Genomic DNA, 18,954 nt, shown 5'->3' on the forward strand with positions numbered 1-18,954 from the left:
AGACCTGAGGCTCATTGGAGACTGAAATGGTCACATGCTCACTCCTGAACCAATCATTGTAGAGGCTGAAGCAGTCACATGCCCATGACTGAACCAATCACTGTGGTCAATAGACAGCATAGTTTAAGCGTGAGTTTCACCCTAGCCCTAAGGATCAAGAATGGGAGGGGGGCTGCTGGGTGTGGTGGTGTAAGCCTTTAATGCCAGGACTTGGTAGACAGATCTCTGGGTACCGTGCCAGACTGGTCTACACAGTGAGCTCCAGGCCAGCCAGGGCTACATAGTGAGACCTTGTCTCAAAGAGGAGAAGGAAAGGGATAGAAAAGGGGGGGTTTTGAGAGGTGCTAGCAGCCAAGAATGAGCCATTTCAAAGTAACAGATGCCCCTGTGGTAATCCTGGGTGAGGCTGAGTCTCAAAGCTTTTAGATTTGTAATGAGCCGAAACCGAAAGGGAATGAACTCTTTACCATCCAGCCCAGCCTGGGCTGCTGGTGTCCCACGTGTGGTAACAGTTATGACTGAATGACAGAGCTTGGGTCATTAATGACCAGTCTTAGGTCTGACACTGTACATGGAGCGGCTCAACGGGGCTGTGAGGGTGGACCTTACCCTCTGGCTCGGAATAGGCGTTTCCCTGATGGAAACAGATGGTCCAGCTGCCAAGGAAGAGGTTGGCTTGAGGCAGAGGATTAGCGTTCAGGAAGTGTAGCCCGGGCAGCAGTGAAGGGACCAAAGAGGGCTTAGGGCCTGAGCAGCTGCCACCACATGACTCAGGTGAAGAAAGGCAGAAGCCCCGCTAAACAAGACTGGCTTGGAGGGTGTGTCGCCTGTGCAAGCACACAGGGAGCTGCCTCCAGTTCACTTGAATGCTCGGCAGTGGCCGTCTTGAAAGCCTCGGTAATTTTTAGGCAAGGAACCCACCGATTGTTCCTACCTATTTGACCCTGCAAATGCTGTAGCTGTTGCTGTGGTCATCTGACTCTGTGCAGTGAATTTGGGATGCTCCTGGGGTGTATGTCCCCTCTGTTGGCCTCACACCACTAAAGACATGCCTCCAGTAACTGGTTACCTTTCTGTTGTGGGTCAAACGGCACAAGAGTGACCAGCTCTCCTCCCCTAGCTGTGTCAATAGGAGTGTTTCCTGGCAAGGGACAGGCTAGTGGCAGAATAGGATCCCAGGCAACAGCAAGTGTGGTGTTGAAGACAGATGACAAAAGGGGACAGATACCTGGCTTCACCCAGATTAAATGGGGTAAGTGACTATGACAGGGCTGAGGGGGAAGTCAAAGGCCTTGCTATCTGATTCAAGCATGACGACAGACTAGCAGTACGCTTTGTTACTGGATATTAGAATAAAAGGAACCGTTATCATTAATTTATGCCATCTGGAAAACGAAAATGAAGAAAAGAGTTGCCCATGGCACTGTTGATTCAAACTAAGTATTTTAAGGCCAGGCATGATAGTGCACTCCTGTTAGCCCAGCACCCAGAAGGCAGAGTCTGCTCCTAGTTGAGAGACAATCTGGTCTCTGCAAAGAAAGTTTCAGGTTAGCCAGGACTAAGTAGCGTGTCCCCAGAAAAATAATATATGGGTTGGAGCAATGACTCAGCTGTTGAGAGCACATCAGAGTCTTCCAGAGAACCCAAGTTGCAGTTCACCTTGTCAGGTGGGTCACTACTGCCTGTGAGTCCAGCTCCAGGGAATGCAACACTCTTTTCAGGCACTGGCATACACATACCCCACACACACAAACACACACACACATATAATTAAAAACAAAATAAAATAAGGAGTGGGGACTCTAAAGAATCTTACTATACAATGAGGAAATGAGAACTTATAGTATATTGTTATAATTGTTCTATTTTGTTTGTTATTGTTAATCTCTTACTGTGTTTAATTTGTACATTAAATGTTGTTACTTGCATGGATATACGTACAGATAGAAAAAAAAAGAAAAAAACCACCATGATTCCTGTAATGGCTGCTTCTGGTCAGGCGGTGTCATGGGTAACCTCTTAGCTAACTTCAGCATCCAGCGTTCCAGAGAGGGAATGTTTCACGTTGGGTAGAATTTTACATACATGTAAACTTTAGAAAGTTCAGCCCTCAGGAGTTTGGACACAACGGCCCTCAGCCCTCCCTTCACGGCTTTTCATTCCGCCTGTTGTTGGAGCAGCAGAAGCTGGAGACCAAACTGTACCTTACTGGGTGTGGCTCTCAGCATTACAGGCATTTGTGCTTGCTTGGGACATCCTCAGGAAAGGGAAATGGACAGGTGTGACGTCGAAGGGCTCTTCTGAAAACCATTGTGTTATTGGTTGCCATCCAGAGGGTTACAGCGACAAGGGTGGTTTCACATTCTTAGTTGTTTCTCATCAGACGGGAACAGATGGGGGTCAGGGGCTACTCTTTACAACAAAGAGTGCACTCTTAATGTGGCTTATAACTTGTATTTGCTGCTTAGGAAGGGGGGATCAAAGTAAGACGGCTTAAATTTGCATAAGTATTATTTCATAATCTCTGAATTGTCAAAACACAAAAAATTGGAAGAAGGAGGTGTTTGCATAGAATCTGGTAAATTAGCATTGTTGTAATCACTGTCTCTTGGATTCTGGGGGAATCTTTTCATCCCTTTTTTTGTTTTGTTATTTGTTTGGGGGGTCTTTTTTAATGCTTCTATTATCTCCCTAGTTGATATTATACTTAGATATTAAATAGCCAAAAACTGAAACTTTTTATTTATTTTTTGTGTAGCCTTTGCCGTCCTAGAACTAGCTCTGTAGACATGGCTGGTCTTGAAGTCACAGAGATCCACCTGCCTCTGCTTCCCTAGTGCTTGGATTAAAGGTGTGCGCCACCACTACCTGGCAAAAATTGAAACTTTTATGTCTGAGGAAAAGTTTAATAAAAATGTACGTATCTAATACAAAAATCTTGTGTGTGTGTGTGTGTGTGTGTGTGTGTGTGTGTGTGTGTGTGTGTGTGTGTGTGTTTCTGTGCTATCCACCATTACATGCATCTCTGGGGCACATTGCCCAGGAAAAAGGGGAGAACTCCTTAACCACACCTTTACAGAAAGTCAAGCCAGACACCAGATTTCACAGACGTCAACTCTGTGACTTGGTGGAGTCCCCTTCACCTCTCTCCCTTCTCATGGGAGCTCATGACTTCCTGTATGTAATGATTAAATGCTTGTCTATCTCATACTGGTTCACTTGTCACCATCCAGACAATGGGACATTTCTATGAAAGGACGCCAGGACTCTGGGAGCTTCCTCCTTCTTCTTTTGTGACTTATTCTTAGTGAGCAGAGGCTGTGTAGACTCTCAGAATGAGTACACCATATGAACTTCGCAGCTCCGTCCAATGAGCAGAGAGGCAGTGGGCGCCGGCACACACCAGAGCTGTGACCTATCGCTTCTCTGTCTCAGAATCCCCTCAGAATAGGGGGTTGGAGAGATGGCTCCGCTGGTACAGAGCTTACCATGCAAAAATAAAGGCCTGAGTTCAGATCCCCGGCACCTGTGTGAAGAGCCAAGCATGGCGGCATGCCCCTGTCACCCACGCCCTGGGGAAGCAGCGACAGGGGGACTTGTTGTCCAGCTTGTCTTGCTGAGACAGTGAGATCCAGGCTCAGTGAGAGACGCTACCTTAAAAATTAGATGGAGAGCAATTGAGGAAGATACTGACCTGTCTTCCACACAATGAGCTTGAGCACATGCACACATGCGTGTGTGCAATTGCATTCGTGTGTGCACATGCGTACATATGTGCATATGCACACACACACACACACACACACACACACACACACACACACACACACACACACTGGGGGCGGGGGAAGCAAACCCTCAACTTCCTAAAGAGAAGGGAGCATTCTTTTCAGGACAACAGCACTGAAAGAAGATGCGACTGTTAGCCAAGTGTTTAGCCAATAACCAGTCCCTGAAAGAATGCTGAAGCACAAGCAAACATTGGCTCATGGATTCATTGACAACAAAGACTATGAAAACAAGATGTGCCAATCCGTTGCAATGGGTCACCTAAAGCAGAGACCTCTGCTGACTTTACTAATTTCATGAGGCAAGGAGGGCCAGTTACATGAGGCAGGGACCCTCAGGTTGTCTTATGCAAAGTGCGACCATGTGACCAATGAATTGTGTGTCACCACTGGTGTTGGTCACGTCCCATTCTCCAGCAGGATGCAGGCACATGGGTGTCTTACACTGTAATTTCCATAAAACCTGAGTGTGGTGGCATATGCTTATAAATCCCAGCACCAGGAAAGCAGGAAAGCAGAAACTTGCAGATCCCTGGGGCTTACCAGCCAAACAGCCTCCCCCAAGGGCAAGTTCTAGACCAGTGAAAGACTTTTCCAAAAAAAAATCAATGTGGAATGTGCCTGAGGAAGAGTAACTAAGGGTGACCTCTGGCCTTCACATACACCCACACACAAGAGCGCACGCGCGCGCACACACACACACACACACACATACACACACACATGCAAAGCTAGCAGATGATGATGGGATTGCAAGTGACTGGTTTGGGGGCACAGAGCATAGGTGGATGAGGGAGGGGTAAAGGAGGAGACTCCAAACCTCCCACAGGCCAGACTTTTGATGCTAGGATCTGTCATACTGATGAAGGGTTTGCTCTGCTCTGCAGTTTCTGCCCCACAGGGTTCCCCTCGTCTCTTCCGCATGTCTGATCTCGGGAGCCTTAGCTCTGAGGCCCTCCTTAGACATACCATAGCAAGACAAATAAGCAAGTCACCCTTCCATGAAGCAAGAACTACAAACTCTCAGGATCAGAGAGCGACCTGTGAGGATGAGGTCACAGGGAACCCTGTCGGGGTGGAGGGACATGTGCTGAGCCCAGAGGAGAATGACTGATTGAAGGGCCCTTTGCACAGACCATGGGTCATGGGTCCACATGAGTGACAGACATCCTTAGTCAGCATTCAGATGTGAAGGATGCTCTCTGTCTGAGGCTTCAGGGAGAAGCTAGTCCACACACAAGCTAGCACACAGAGGAGAGAAGCCAAATCCAGGAAATGGTGGAGACCAGATCAATGGCTGCCAATCCCTCCTCCATGTGTAGGGACCAGCCAGTCACAGAGCAGCCTCTAATGCTTGGGAAATTATGCAAACACAGCCCAAACAGACATTGACATAAAAGTACTAGTGTTGTTTCTTGTGAAGCTGTGGAGGTCAGAGGATAACCTCGGGTGCTGTTCCTCGGGTTCCATCTACCTTGTCTCCCATGTTTAATGCTCGTGTGCTGTGTGCATGTTTTTGCATGTGTGTGTGGGTGCTCATGTGTGGATGTGAGTGAGTATGTAGGGGAAGCCCAAGTCTGACACCAGGAGTCATTCTCCGTGTCATTATTCATCTTGTTCATGAAGGCGGAGTCTCTCAGTCAAACTCAGAGGTCACCCACATGGTTTGTCTGTTAGCCGGCTTGCTCAGGGGAGCCCCCGTCTGAATGGAGACTAGACGCCAGCTGCCACACCCACCTAGTATTAACAGGAGTTTCGGGGGTCCAAACTCCAGTCCTCATGATTACATATGCATGGACAAACTCTTTAACTACCGGGCCAACTCCCCAGCCCATTTACCTTTTCCTTTTGAGACAAGGTCTCCCACAAGCCTGGAACTTGCCAAGTACTGGAACAGCCAAGGCTGGCTGGTGAGCCTCAGGGTCTGTCTGCCTGACTCTGTCTCCCCAGCAGAAAGATGGCCTAACACATGCCACCACTGGCTTTATAAGAAGATTCCTGGGATCAAACCCGGGGCCTAAAACTTATGAGGCAAGCACCTAGCATCCACAGCCCCCTTAGAAAATAACTCTATTTTGAGACTTGGGGTGCTAAAATGTCTATTATTTTATGGAAACATAGCAATAACAGTTTAATAACAATTTTTTTTTCGAGACAGGGTTTCTCAGTGGCTTTGGAGTCTGTCCTGGAACTTGCTCTTGTAGACCAGGCTGGTCTTGAACTCACAGAGATCCGCATGCCTCTGCCTCCCGAGTGCTGGGATTAAAGGCATGCGCCACCCAGCTAATAACAACTTTCTTAACCTTACCCAACTTATTAGATCAACCAATGCCCTTCAGTTTCCTGGAGAAAGACTGGATCTATGCAACATGCTACGTGCTCACTGTGGGAGGGTCTTCCCTGGGAGGCCCCTTGCATTCGCTGTCCCCACAGAGGCCCTTGGTTAGCCAGGGTCTGCTGTTCAGCGGCCCTCATTTGTCTACATCAGTCATACATGTGGGTGTTAATGACAGCACTGAATGAATGTCTCCATATGGTAATAAGTGGAAAGTATAAACAGAGAAGTTACGGAGTCTGAGAGGATGGCTCAGTGGGTAGACGTTTGCCACAAGCCTGAGGACGTGAGTTCAAATGATCCCTGGAAGCCCATGTGGTAAAAGGAAAGAACAGACTCTCACAGATTGCCCCCGACACACACACACACACACACACACACACACACACACACACACACACACAGACACACACACACACACACACACACACACACACAGACACACACACACACACATACACACACACACACAATGTTTGAAAAGTTATTAACCACTGGCATAAGAATGTGAATGGAACAGGACTATTATTGCCACAAAAGTGAAAATGAATTATTTGAAATGAATCTACGTAAAATCTGTGACTAATAAATAAAATAAATATGCCAGGGCTGGAGAGATGGCTCACCAGTTAAGGGCACAGGCTGCAGCCAGGCGTTGGTGGTGCACACCTTTAATCCCAGCACTCAGGAGGCAGAGGCAGGCGGATCTCTGAGAGCTCGAGACCATCATGGTCTACAAGAGCTAGTTCTAGAACAGCCTCCAAAGCCACAGAGAAACCCTGCTCGAAAAACCCAAAAAAAAAAAAAAAAAAAAAAAAAAAAAAAAGAGCACTGGCTGCTCGTCCAGAGGACCCAGGTTCAATTCCCAGCACCCACATGGCAGCTCACGGCTGTCTGTAGCTCCAGCTCTGAAGGATGCCATGACCTCTTCTGTCCTCCTTGGGCACCAGGCATGTACATGGCGCACACGCATACACTCAGGCTTCAAGCATAGACATTAAATACATTTTTCAAAATGCTACCAAATTAAGAATTCGTTAGGGTTTATGTATGAAATGCACCCAGAGGTTTATGAACTGGAGATGTGGTTTTCCAGACAGGCTTTGGGGAAGTGATGGGATCCCGAGGGCGCTGATCTCATTAGTAGTCTCCTTTTGATGGAGTTGTAATCTAATGGCATTATTGGACGGTGGTAAAAGGAGCTGTGGTGTTGGAGGAAGTAGGTCACTGGTGGGGGGCGGCGGTGGTTTCCTTAGAGTTGTAACTGACTGCAGCCACTTCCTGTATGTCTGTCTCCTCTGCTTCCTGGCCACTATGATGCCATCTGCTCTCCTTCATGGGCTTCGGAACCATGAGCTGCGGCAAATTCTCCCTCCCTCCAGCTGCTCTGCTCAGGCATTGGTCACACAGGGGAGGGGACTGCACACCAGCAGGAGGGAAAAACGCAAGAGCCAAGAAGAATTTGGGTCGGGTTGCTTCATAAGTAGCTAGAATTTAGCTTCACATTAAAGAAACTAGAACGTAAGACAATTCAACGTATACACAATTCACACAGGAAAAACGCAGGGCCTGCCTCTCAGTGGAGTGAGGGAAAAAAAAGAAAAGACCTTAACTCTGCATTAAAAATATCAGGAGAGGCCAGTCGTTGGTGGCGCACGCTTTTAATCCCAACACTCTGGAGGCAGAGGCAGGTGGATCTCTGTGAGTTCGAAGCCAGCCTGGTCTCCAGAGTGAGTTCCAGGACAGCCTCCAAAGCTACAGAGAGAAACCCTGTCTCGGAAAAAAAAAAAAAAAAAATCAGGAGAGAAGCAGGGAAGTGGTGGCTCACACTTTAATCCCAGCACCAGGGAGACAAAGGCAGGTAGATCTCTGTGAGTTCAAGGTCAGCCTGTTCTACAGAGTTCCAGGACAATTAGGGCTACACTGTGAAAACCTGTTTCAAAACAAACTAACTAACTAACTAACAAAAAAGTCCAGAGGGTCTGGAGAGATGGCTCAACAGTTACCAGCACTGGCTGCTCTTGCAGAGAACCCAAGATCAGTTCCTAGTACCCACATGGTGGCTCATAACTGCCTATTACTCCAGCTGCAGGGCATCTATCACCCTCATCTCAACATGTGTGCACATACACAGACACATACATACACATAAATAAATAAAAAAAATCTTTAAAAATTTATCATCATATTACTACAAGCTAGACATTTTGAGTTAAAATAAAACATTTGAAACAGCATGTATCTGTTTCACGATTCCCTAGTTTAATTAGCTTCAATGCCTTGACCGAAACCAATTCCAATTTCACTGGACAAAAATGTACACACTGAGAAAATAAAAGGCTGACCACTCCACCTGCCCTTCCTATTCTAAAACCTTAATGGTACATGAAATTAATGGATTCCAGCTCCCTGGTCTTTCTAAGCCTAATGTGTCAAATAAATGCTATTTTTCAAGGTATCAAACCAAGGACTGGAAGTACAGTTTAGTGGTAGAATGCGTGCCTACCATACACAAGCCCCATGTTCAATCCCCAGCACACATAAATAAATAAATAAATATCCAAAACCCATGTCCAGCCAAAATGGACTTCAGCCTTGTTTCAACCCAACATTTATCTTTTTGCTTGCTCATTTGAGACAGGGTCTCTCTATGTAGCCCTGGCTAGCTTGGAACTCACTATGTAAACTAGGTTCTCCTCAAACTCACACTTGCCTCAGCCTCCCAAGGCCTGGGATCAAGGGTGTAGGCCACTCTGCTTGGCTTCAAGCCAACACTTATCTCAACTTCACATTTTTTAAACCCCTCAGATGACTGAAAAAGAAAAGTTCTGAAGTCAACATGAAGCGCCCCAGTCCCCATTGAAAACAATTCAATCTTTCCTAGTTTTCAAAAGACTTGTTTATCTTATGTGAATGTGTGTGTACCTGAGTGTATGTGTGTACACAGGAGCCTACAGAGTCAGGAGAAGGCACAAATCCCTGGGAACTGGAGTTGCAGGCTCTTGTGAGCCTTCCTGTGGGTGCTGGGAACTGATCCTGGGCCCTCTGTAAGAGCAGCAAGTATTAATAACCACTGGCCACTTCTCCACTTCCTCCCACTTTACATTAATATTAAATATTAATAATTCAAGAGCCAAAGGAGGGGAACCCCAGCAACTTTGGACGAGGCTATAAATAAGCAGGCACCTGGCCAGAGCTGAGTACCATAGCATCCTGGAGCCGATTCCAACACAATGTGTTTTCCTGGAACCCATACAGAGACTTTCAATTCCACCCGCACTCAGACCCCGGCAGCACACACCCAAATTCAGTCTTGCAATGAAGGTGCTGGCCAGCCACCCACACATTCCTGAGCAAAGCCCTCGAGCAGCAGGATGTGCCTGAGACAATACCTCCATACACATCCTTGTCGCTTATAAGAGAATTTCCCTTCCCAGCCTCTTGTGTGTGCCTGCTCGCGTCCCTTCCCGGCTCTCCTACCTCCCCAGCGTCCTCCAAACCCTAGCTTCAATCTGAGCAAACCAAATGGGCAGACACTGACTTGAGCCATTACAACACAATTTGCAAAGCATCTAGATGCTTCCATGAGTACCTCAGTCTGGAATCTGCTCTGTCAGCAGTGGAATCGGCTAACCCAGTATGTGTGTCAACTACTGTCAGGGACTTAATGGCTCGGAGGTTAAAGGCACTGGCTGCTCTTCCAGAGGTCCTGAGTTCAATTCCCAGCAACCATATGGTGGCTCACAACCATCTATAATAAGACCTGGTGCCCTCTTCTGGCATTCAAGGCATGTAGGCATGCATGCAGGAATACCATATACATGATAACTAAATAAACAAATCTTTAAAAATCCATCAATTCAGACATCTGGAATTTGAGATCAGAACATCTCAACCAGCAGCGGTATGTCTCTCTTACAGATGCCTTTTTCAAAGACTGTATGAGGTAATTAAAAGTTACCAGAGTGTAGACTGTCAAGATGGTTCAGAGGGTAAAGGCACTTGCCAAACCTGACAACCGGAGTTCAAACCCTGAAACTCTTGTAGAGGTGAGAGAAGGCAACTGACCCCATGAAATTGTCTTATGAACTTCACACTGGTGCAGTGACATCTGTGTGACCCTCCATACACAATCATGCACAAAACAGTGACAACTTACTATATTTTTAACTCTCTCTCCCTCTGTGTGTGTGTGTGAGAGAGAGAGAGAGAGACAGAGACAGAGAGGAGAAAGAGAGAGAATGTGTGCACATGGGGATGGTGCCCAAGGGAACCAGAAGAAGGTGTTGGACACCCTGTAGCTCGAGTTGCAAGTGACTGAAAGCAGCCTGGCAAAGGTTCTGAGAAACAAACTTGAGACCTCTAGGAAAACAAACAGTACATGCTCTTAACCATGTAGCCAACTCTACAGCGCCCAGCAACTTACTTTTAAAAAAAGAAAAGAAAGAAAGCAGCCCTAACAAAACCATAAAGATTACTAAAATCACTATAAGGTTTCTATGTGTGCAGTTTGGGGGAGAGGGCAACTTCGTTACCTAGTCATCAAGCATGAACTTTGAAGATGTCAATGACGTGTTGCTCCATTCAAAAGCAACACAAAGCTCCATTTTCAGCCCACAGCCCTTGTCCAGATAGAGGTGATGCTGTTAGGTTCTCCCACCCAAGCCAAACTGAGCAAAATTCTAGCCTTCCATGCATTTCTAGGTTTGAGTCTTGTTGTTTTGCTTTATATTTTGAGACAGGTCTCGCTGTGTAGCTCAGGCTGGTTTATAATTCACAGAGATTGGGCTGCTGGGGCCCCTGCAGTGCTGGGGGTAAAGAGACATACTGCCACACCTGGCCTCTTTCCTCATTTGCATCAAAAGTCTCATAGCAATATTGCTCATGAGGATCTGTGACCATAAAACAGCAAAAAAAAAAAAAAATGAATCCCTTGCTGAGCTGCATGGGCATATGTCTATATGCTCTGTTTAGGACAGGGTGCTTAAAATAAACCCCCAAATGAAAGTGCTGTATGCACAATAGCCAAGGTGCCAAGTGATGCCCTGACTTGGGGCTTGGAGATGGAACTGTAACTCTCTCTCTCTCATTTTGCTTCGCTCTAAACTGTTCCACCTAAAGATCTGTATATAGGCACTTCTTGTTCCATAGGTCTCAAAACATCCTGGGTCAAAACAGTCCAAAAGATCAACTCAAGAATAGTCAAGTCTGGAGCTAGGGAGATCAGATGCCTTGGTGGTTAAGAGCACTGGCTGCTCTTCCAGAGGACCAGGGTTCAGTTCCCAGCACTGACATGGAGGCTCACAACCACCTGTAACCCCAGTCCCAGGGAATTTGATGCAAAGTACTGTATACACAAGGAGCATAGACATACATTCAGGCAAACATTTATACACATAAAATAAAAATAAATAAAACCTCAAAAAATAGAATAGTCAAGCTTGGGGTTATCAGGATGCTTTAGCAGGTGAAGTATTTGCTACTCAAGCCTGAAGACCTGAGTTCAATCTCCAAAACCCACAGGGTGGGAAGAAAACTGCTACCTGCATATTGTTCTCTGAGCGCCATCTCGTGTACCCACTCATACAAATAAATAAATAAATGTAATTTTTAAGATAGAACAAAATAGGGCCAGAGAGATGGCTCAGCAGTTAGCACTGGCTGCCATTCCAGAGGTCCTGAGTTCAATTCCCAGCAACCACATGGTGGCTCACAACCATCTGTAATGGGATCTGATGCCCTCTTCTGGCCTGCAGGTGTACATGCAGGTAGAGCACTCATATACATAAATAAATAAAATTTTAAAAATAAGAAAAATAGTCAATTGGATTGGGCAATTTCCCCAGGATGGATCAGAATAGCTCTTTAGAGTTAAGAAAACCCTCTTTGGAGCAGTGAATGAAGGATCTCTCAATACCAAGGTCACCAAGGTCACATACCCAGGTCCACTTCCAGTGTCTACACCTGTTAGTAGTCAAATAACCACAAGATGTGCCAATAACAGCCACAGAATACCTCTCTGGCCTCTGCACTGTTGGGTGGCCTGCCTGTCATTCTCCATGACACTTCACCCTCAGCCCCCACCAAAACTAGCCCAAGTCCAATATGCCTTTTCTCCATCACAGGGCTCCATGGCTCCTTACCCCTCCCCACGTTTACAAAAGAGAAGAAGGAGGTCTCTCCGTAGCCATGCTGGGGAGTCAGTCTTGAAATCCCGATTGTTTGGCCAGCTTCCTTCCTAAAATGATGGGCTTCAATATCCTGGCTTCTAGTTCACCCTGGGTTCTCAAGCGCTAACCACCTATATTTATCTGTTATTCACTATGTCAATCAGCAAACATCTAAGAACCCCTCATGCACCAGCCACTAATTAGCAGAAGGGAATTGCATTGTGTGGGAATCAAGATTCACTAGACTCAGTTCGGGTTAAGCGAAGTTTATTGGGGGGGGGGATGCACTTACACATGAAGTGGGTGACCGCCGCAAGCTCCAGGCTCCAAGGATCCACTCAGGCTGCCCTCTGAGACCCGACCAGAAGCTAGAGAGAGCCAGCCACCTGTCCCGACCCCAGACCTAAACCCACCCCATCATGTCTGCACCTGTGACCACGCCCGTTTGGTGAGGGCCGGGTGGATATCTCACTACAGAATCATTAACAAATGAGACAGGACCATGACAGGTAGCATATGGCCTAGTGGAGACAGGGGGAAAACAAACCCACTTATCAATAAATGATCAATGACCCAAAGCAGCCCATGGGTGTGATTTGAATGTAAAGAATCTCTTAGGCTCATGTCTTTGAATACTTGGTTCTCAGCTTGGGGTGGGCCTTGAGGTGGCAAGTAGGAAGTTAAGGTCCAGCTGGAGGAAGTAGGTCACCAGTGAGAGGGATACTGAGGTAGGGCCTAGCTAGAGGAAATGGATCACTGGGAATGAGTTCTGATGGTTCTTAGCCTGGCCCCATTTCCTGTCTTCTCTCTGCTTTCTGGCCCTGGGTACAATATGAGCAACTGCCCCACTCTCTTCATGTCATGACTTCCCAGCCCCAATGGGCTATCTCTCCTCAAGCTGTAAGTTTCTCTTTGTAGTGTATTTGATCCCAGCACTGAGAAATAAAATGGGACAATGAGACAGAGAGGAGCTGGAGAAGAGCAGGGGCAACTGCCCGTAGGGGGCCAAGACGTGATGATGAAAGGGAGCTATTTAAAAATCCGAAGGAGGAACATTCAGAAAGAAGGGATGGCAAATGCCAAGCCCCGAGAGAACGGCTTTGCTTACTTCGTTAGTCAGCTTCCCATTGCACTGACTTAATATCTGAGATGATAACTTTTAATGAAGAAAGAGTTAGTTGTCCATGGTTTTAATCCACAGCTGCCTAGCTCCATCGCCTTGTGTCTGTTGCTAGACAGAATATTCTGGTGGGGTACATGTGGCAGAGAAAAGCGACTCCATTCAAGGTGACCAGGAAGCAGAAACAGGAGAGGCCAGGGTAGACTCCCAGCAGCATCACTTCCTCCCACTAGGCCCCGCCCTCGAAAGGTTACACTGACTCCCAATAGTCCCACAGCCTGGGGATCAAGCCTTTTAAGGAGGGTTCAGGCAGAAGACTTAATGCAGGCAGGTAGGGCTGACTAGAAAGGTTTGAAAGGCCAAAGAATCAGTTCATGCACCTATCATTCTTCTCATGGCTCTTTATTCTTCAAAAAAGTTCTTCCCCTGAAGTTCTCTCTCAAAAGGCTCTCTTTAATGTTTCTCCTCAGAAGTTCTTTCTCTAAAAGGTCTCCCTTAAAGTTTTCTCTAGAAGTTCTTCTTAAAAATTCTCCTGGATCCCACAAGGTTTCCAGTTTATATACCCACAGACACAATTGGCAATTCTCTGGCGATGGCAAGGATACCAGGCATGCATATCTCCCAGAGCCAGGAAGGCAGATAAGGTCTTGACAAAAGTGAGGAGGCGTGACTTGTAAAACGTCTGTGCAAACTTAAGTCTCAGAGAGGATGTGATTTATAAAACGTGTGAGCAAACTTAAGAGGTGGGGGAGGGTTAAATGGAGTAGGGGGCTAGCTATGTGAGATCTCGAGGCTACAGCTCTTACCGCTGACGCCCCGGTGAGAAGGAATTTCCTTTCTCTGGAGCCTTTTTGAGAATATAAAGCGCCCAGTATATATTCTATATATCAAGATTATACAGCCAAATTCATAGCAACAAATATTCTGGAGTCTGTAGTTCTTGCAGACTTTGCAAGGCAAGTTTTCTCCATCAGAAGTTAATTCTGGTTGGGTGATACCTAGAACATTAATAGCTACTTCTGTAATAAATGATAAAGGCTCCCAGCAGCCTTTAGCACTTGGCCCTTAGGAGACATTCCAGACCCAAACTGTAGCATCTGGTAAGGAAAGAGGAGAGGCTGGTATGGTCTGGACAGAGTGGAATGGAGTAGACAGAGATGGGCGTCATGAGGCAAGCAGGAGTCCGTGGGTTCCCTGGGACCTCAAAGGCAGAGGAAGAGGCCATGGAGGTCATAAGACAGGAGCCATCAGCTCTGAGCTTTGAATGGACTACTCTGACTGCTGGGGAAAGAATTAACATGGGCAGAGAAGGCAAAGAAAACAGGCCGAGATGAGAGGGTTGCTTGGTCTAGGCTGCAACACCATGACACCAAGGATGTATTCTGAGGAGAGGAATTAGGACCCCAGGATAAAGGCACCAAGCCCAGTGTCTAGAAACACTATTCTGTCTTAAGTAGCTGTATGTACACATGCATGTATATGTATGTGCCCACACATGCACATCAACCCTTTCCTCCGTGTACAAACAGGGTAGGGTACTGGCGGAGACGCCAGACCCTGGAGCCCATTCTGGGTTGAAATCCACCTCATGTGCTTACTAACCATAAAGCGTGACACAAAGCATCTTAGCCTCACTACATGATGGGTTCCTCACCTGCAGAACGGGATGGTGAGAGAAGCACCCTTACGAAAGCATGATACCGTATGTAAAGCAGTTAGAGACGGACACCTGCCCTGTTACTCCCTGCAGCCCTTGTAACACTCATCCAAGGGCTTAATTTAAAACAATGCAGTTAGCCAGGTGGCAGTGGTGCAAGCCTCCAGTGCCAGCACTGAGAGGCAGGAGCAGGTAGATCTCTATGAGCTGGAGGCCAGCCTGGTCTATATAGTGACTAAAACAGTCTATATAGTTCTAGGACATCTAGGGTGATGTAGAGAGACCCTAGCTCAAAAAAAAAAAAAAAAAAAAATAAATAAAAAAAAAAAAAACACAACTTTATTCTTCTACGATTCTGAAAGCCACAGTATACAGTTCCACTCAGTTCAGGCCCAGTTCGTCTTGGAGGTCCAACCCAGGAGACAGTCTGATACTCGCCTACTCGAGTGCCTTCTTTGGCTCCTGGAGACTGCAGCATCCTGGTTCCTGCTGCATCACTTCTGTTCCCACCATGCATCCTCTTTTTTAGACTTGCTCTATTTCTCTTTAGAGGGACCCTTGTGGTCTTATTTTGGGCCTACTTGGATGATACAAAATCATCTCGAAATCCTAACTTAAACACATGTGCACCAGTCTTTCGATGTATAAGATAATGCACAGATTGTGGGCATTAGGATGAGAATGTCTTTGGAGGCCATATAATAAACAATAGAGGTTAATTGCTATTATCACTATTGTTATCATTGTCAGGATTTACACAGCATCCCTGAGCAGCCTCCTTCCGTAGCAACTTCCAAGGTACCTTGGCAGTAAGAGGGGATGTGGAGAGACACTTGATTCACTGGAACACCCTGAGGCAGGAGCCCGAGCTCAAGGCAGAGCTAAAGGCCATGAGGGCTGGACGGACGGAGCTGGAGTCCACAGGAACAGAGGCAGATGTCTAGGGACATGCATTGCATCCCAGCACTTCTTCGGGGACCAAGATCGAGGCATGGCCCCCGGCTAGGGCCTCTTGATGCTGCAATATTGCGTAGACTCCTCAAAGGTGGTGCTGGGAATGTGAGTGACCAGTGAGGAACCAGTGTTGTTGTAAATGGGCTCCTGACCCAAGGCTGCCAAAGTCAGAGCTGCATAGGAAATCTCCTCCCTGGGAAAGGGAGCCTGTGATACAGAGGGTCACAAGGTCACAGAGGCTGGAGAGAAACAGCGGCCACCCGATGAAACAAAAAAGTCCTCAGAGGAGGTGGGTCAGGGTTCCAGCTTCCCTCCAGTCCGTCAGGTACCCCCAAATAACCTTCAGCCACAACATAAGAAAGCCCCACCTCTGCCCGGAGAACCACTTCCTACAGGACCCTGAGTCACTTGAGCAACGTGGCTCTTCCCTGTCCAGTGTCAGGACCACACTGGACAGGCCCAAGTCTGCAGGCTTGGGATGTGGTGTGGGAACACTTCTGAAACCTGCTGGGCCTGCTCAGACCTCCCCCTCACCAGCTGTGTCCACATGGGCAGAGTTCACTTTCCAAGGGGGTGGGGCAGTGGCAGGCTGGCATCCCCACAGCCCCATGAAGGACATACCATGGTGACATATTCCACTTCCTCTTGGTGGGCCTTGCCAGAGGACGACATGGAGGAGCCCTTTTTCTGAGAGGAGCCATGGGAGGGTCTGGGCTGCTGAAGGGACAGGTTTGCATAACAGACATCGCCCTCCAGAGACTGAGATACCTGGGGTGGGGGGCACAGGATGTACAAGTTACAGAACTAGCCTTCGGAAATAGATTCTGCTTTTGCAGTAGGACAGGCTTTCCTGTGACCCCGCCCCAGCTCCTTATGCTCCCCGTCCCCAACTCCTTTATCTACCCAGGCCTCCTCCCCTCTGGCTGTTTCTAGATCCCTCATCCTCCTCCCTCTGGCTGTTTCGAGGTCCCTCATCTCCCCAGACCTGCAGGGGCCAGGAGTCTGTAGGTACTTTGGAATGTGGCTTATCTGATGCATTTGGACATAAAGGCTCCCAGGAGGGAGAAAATAAGGAAAGAAGGCAAGAAGCCTGCTGGTCCCTCTTGTCTGGCCTCTGGACACTTACCTGCTCTGAGTGTGGCCCAGCAGCTAAAAGGGAAAAAAAAAAATCTGAAATTAGAAAACCTATCCTTGAGACTTGCAAGGACCTTACATGCAAAGAAGAGAATCTGGGTGGGGTGGCAGAGGCAGAGGCAGAGGCAGGAGATCTGGTTTCAAATTCTGACTCTCTGTGACTCTCTGTAACACTCTGTAAACTCTCACCTTTTCTGAGGTGAGAGTTTCCATTTCTCCACCAGAAAAAGAGACCTTAACCTACTTGTGCCCGACTTCACAGAACTATGCAAATGACCCCTGGGTGGCCTTACCAGCTCTCCACTCTCCTAGAGCTGAGATTCTCCCTGCAGGATCCTGGGTTTCATTCATGTCTTTGCTTGTTAGGCCATCATTCCTCCACCTGACACATCCTACAAGGCCGCTGCTTCAAGGTCATGCCTGTCCTTACTAGCACCTGGACCATCTGGCCCTCCTTCCTCTCGTGGCACTCACCCATCACACCACCTTCATCTAATACTGAATTCTGATTGTCTCCAGCCAGGCTCTGAGCCACGGGTGCCTGGCCCTGCCTCCTGCAAATGCTTGGCTGACAGCTGTGCACTCTGCCCCAGCTAGGATGCCCAGGCTGGGCCAGTGTGGTGTGGAAAGAGAGAATGGGGGAAAAGTGGGGGAAAGAGAGAATGCTGGGGTTCGTAATTTTTTTTTCTACCCTTCCTACATCCCTGCCTACATCCCACCCCTGCCTCTGGAGACAAAAAAAAAAAAAAAAAAAAACAAGAAATAAAGGATTACCCCCAGTTCTTAGTATCAAATGACCTGACACCTAGGAATACAGAAAATACTTAAACTTGGGTCTCAGTCAACAAATTTGGGAGCAGAAGGGATGAATAAGAACCAGGGTCCCAGGGCCAGCAGGATGGCTCGGAGAGCAAAGGTGCTTGCCATGGACCTGACATCCAGAGCTAATTCTCAGAACCCACATAGTAGGAAAAAACCAACTCCAGCAAGTTGTCCTCTGATCTCCACACGTGTGCTATGGTATGTAAGCACATGTGGGTGCTCGAATGCGCGCCCACATGCACACACACACACACACACACACACACAATTTAAAATTATTATTAAGTTTTAAAAAGAACCCGGTCTAGCCAGGTGTGGTGGCACACACCCTTAATCCCAGCACTCAGGAGGCAGAGGCTGGTGGATTTCTGTGAGTTTAAGGCCACCCTGGTCTACAGAGTGAGTTCCGGGACAGCCTGACACACACTGTGAAACCCTGCCCCTTTTTTGTTTTTGTTTTGTTTTGTTTTTGTTTTTTGAGAGAGGGTTTCACTGTGTATAGTCCTGGAACTCATTCTGTCTTGGAACAACAAGAAAAAAAACGCACTCCTAGACTCAGGGTGGGGATGGAGTAGGGATGGGGGTGGAGTCGGGGATGGAGTGAGGGGTGGGGTGGGAACACCTCAGGTCCCTGGGCATTCTGAGAAACATTCTACAACTACTTGAAAATGTGGAAGTGAAGCCAGACAGGAAAGGGCTTGGTTGAGGCCAGACCTTGTGATCTGAGAGACCTTGTGATTCTGAGAGAAGGGGCTCTCTTCTCTGAAAAGCAGGGGCATAGAACACGTAGGACAGGCTGAGAAGGGGCTGATGGGCAGGGGAGAAGCAGAAGCTGGAGTCACACTGATGCTCCTCATGCCGGGAAACACATACTCATGAATGTATGTGTAGAGCACACATGCACCCATACTCCTGTGTGTGTGTGTGTGTGTGTGTGTGTGTGTGTGTGGTGTGTGTGTGTGTGTGTGTGTGGT

At 47.5% G+C, this 18,954-nt stretch overlaps 2 protein-coding genes across 4 annotated transcripts in view; one reads left to right on the forward strand and one right to left on the reverse strand.

Annotated features, from left to right (window-relative positions):
- Rab37 (RAB37, member RAS oncogene family) overlaps positions 1-18,954 on the forward strand; it is a 66,533-nt gene that overhangs the window by 9,238 nt on the left and 38,341 nt on the right. The window lies entirely within an intron of this gene.
- Cd300lf (CD300 molecule like family member f) overlaps positions 16,024-18,954 on the reverse strand; it is a 13,742-nt gene continuing 10,811 nt past the window's right edge. For all 3 annotated transcript variants that reach the window (XM_035447187.1, XM_035447186.1, XM_035447188.1), the window contains 3 exons: positions 17,145-17,173; positions 16,646-16,783; positions 16,024-16,231 (listed from right to left, as the gene is read on the reverse strand). In XM_035447187.1, the coding sequence (XP_035303078.1) occupies positions 16,073-16,231; positions 16,646-16,783; positions 17,145-17,173 (326 nt within the window). In that variant the 3' untranslated portion in view covers positions 16,024-16,072. The remainder of the gene's footprint in view (positions 16,232-16,645; positions 16,784-17,144; positions 17,174-18,954) is intronic.

Source organism: Cricetulus griseus, chromosome 7, assembly GCF_003668045.3.
Source record: "Cricetulus griseus strain 17A/GY chromosome 7, alternate assembly CriGri-PICRH-1.0, whole genome shotgun sequence".
NCBI classification, from domain to species: domain Eukaryota; kingdom Metazoa; phylum Chordata; class Mammalia; order Rodentia; family Cricetidae; genus Cricetulus; species Cricetulus griseus.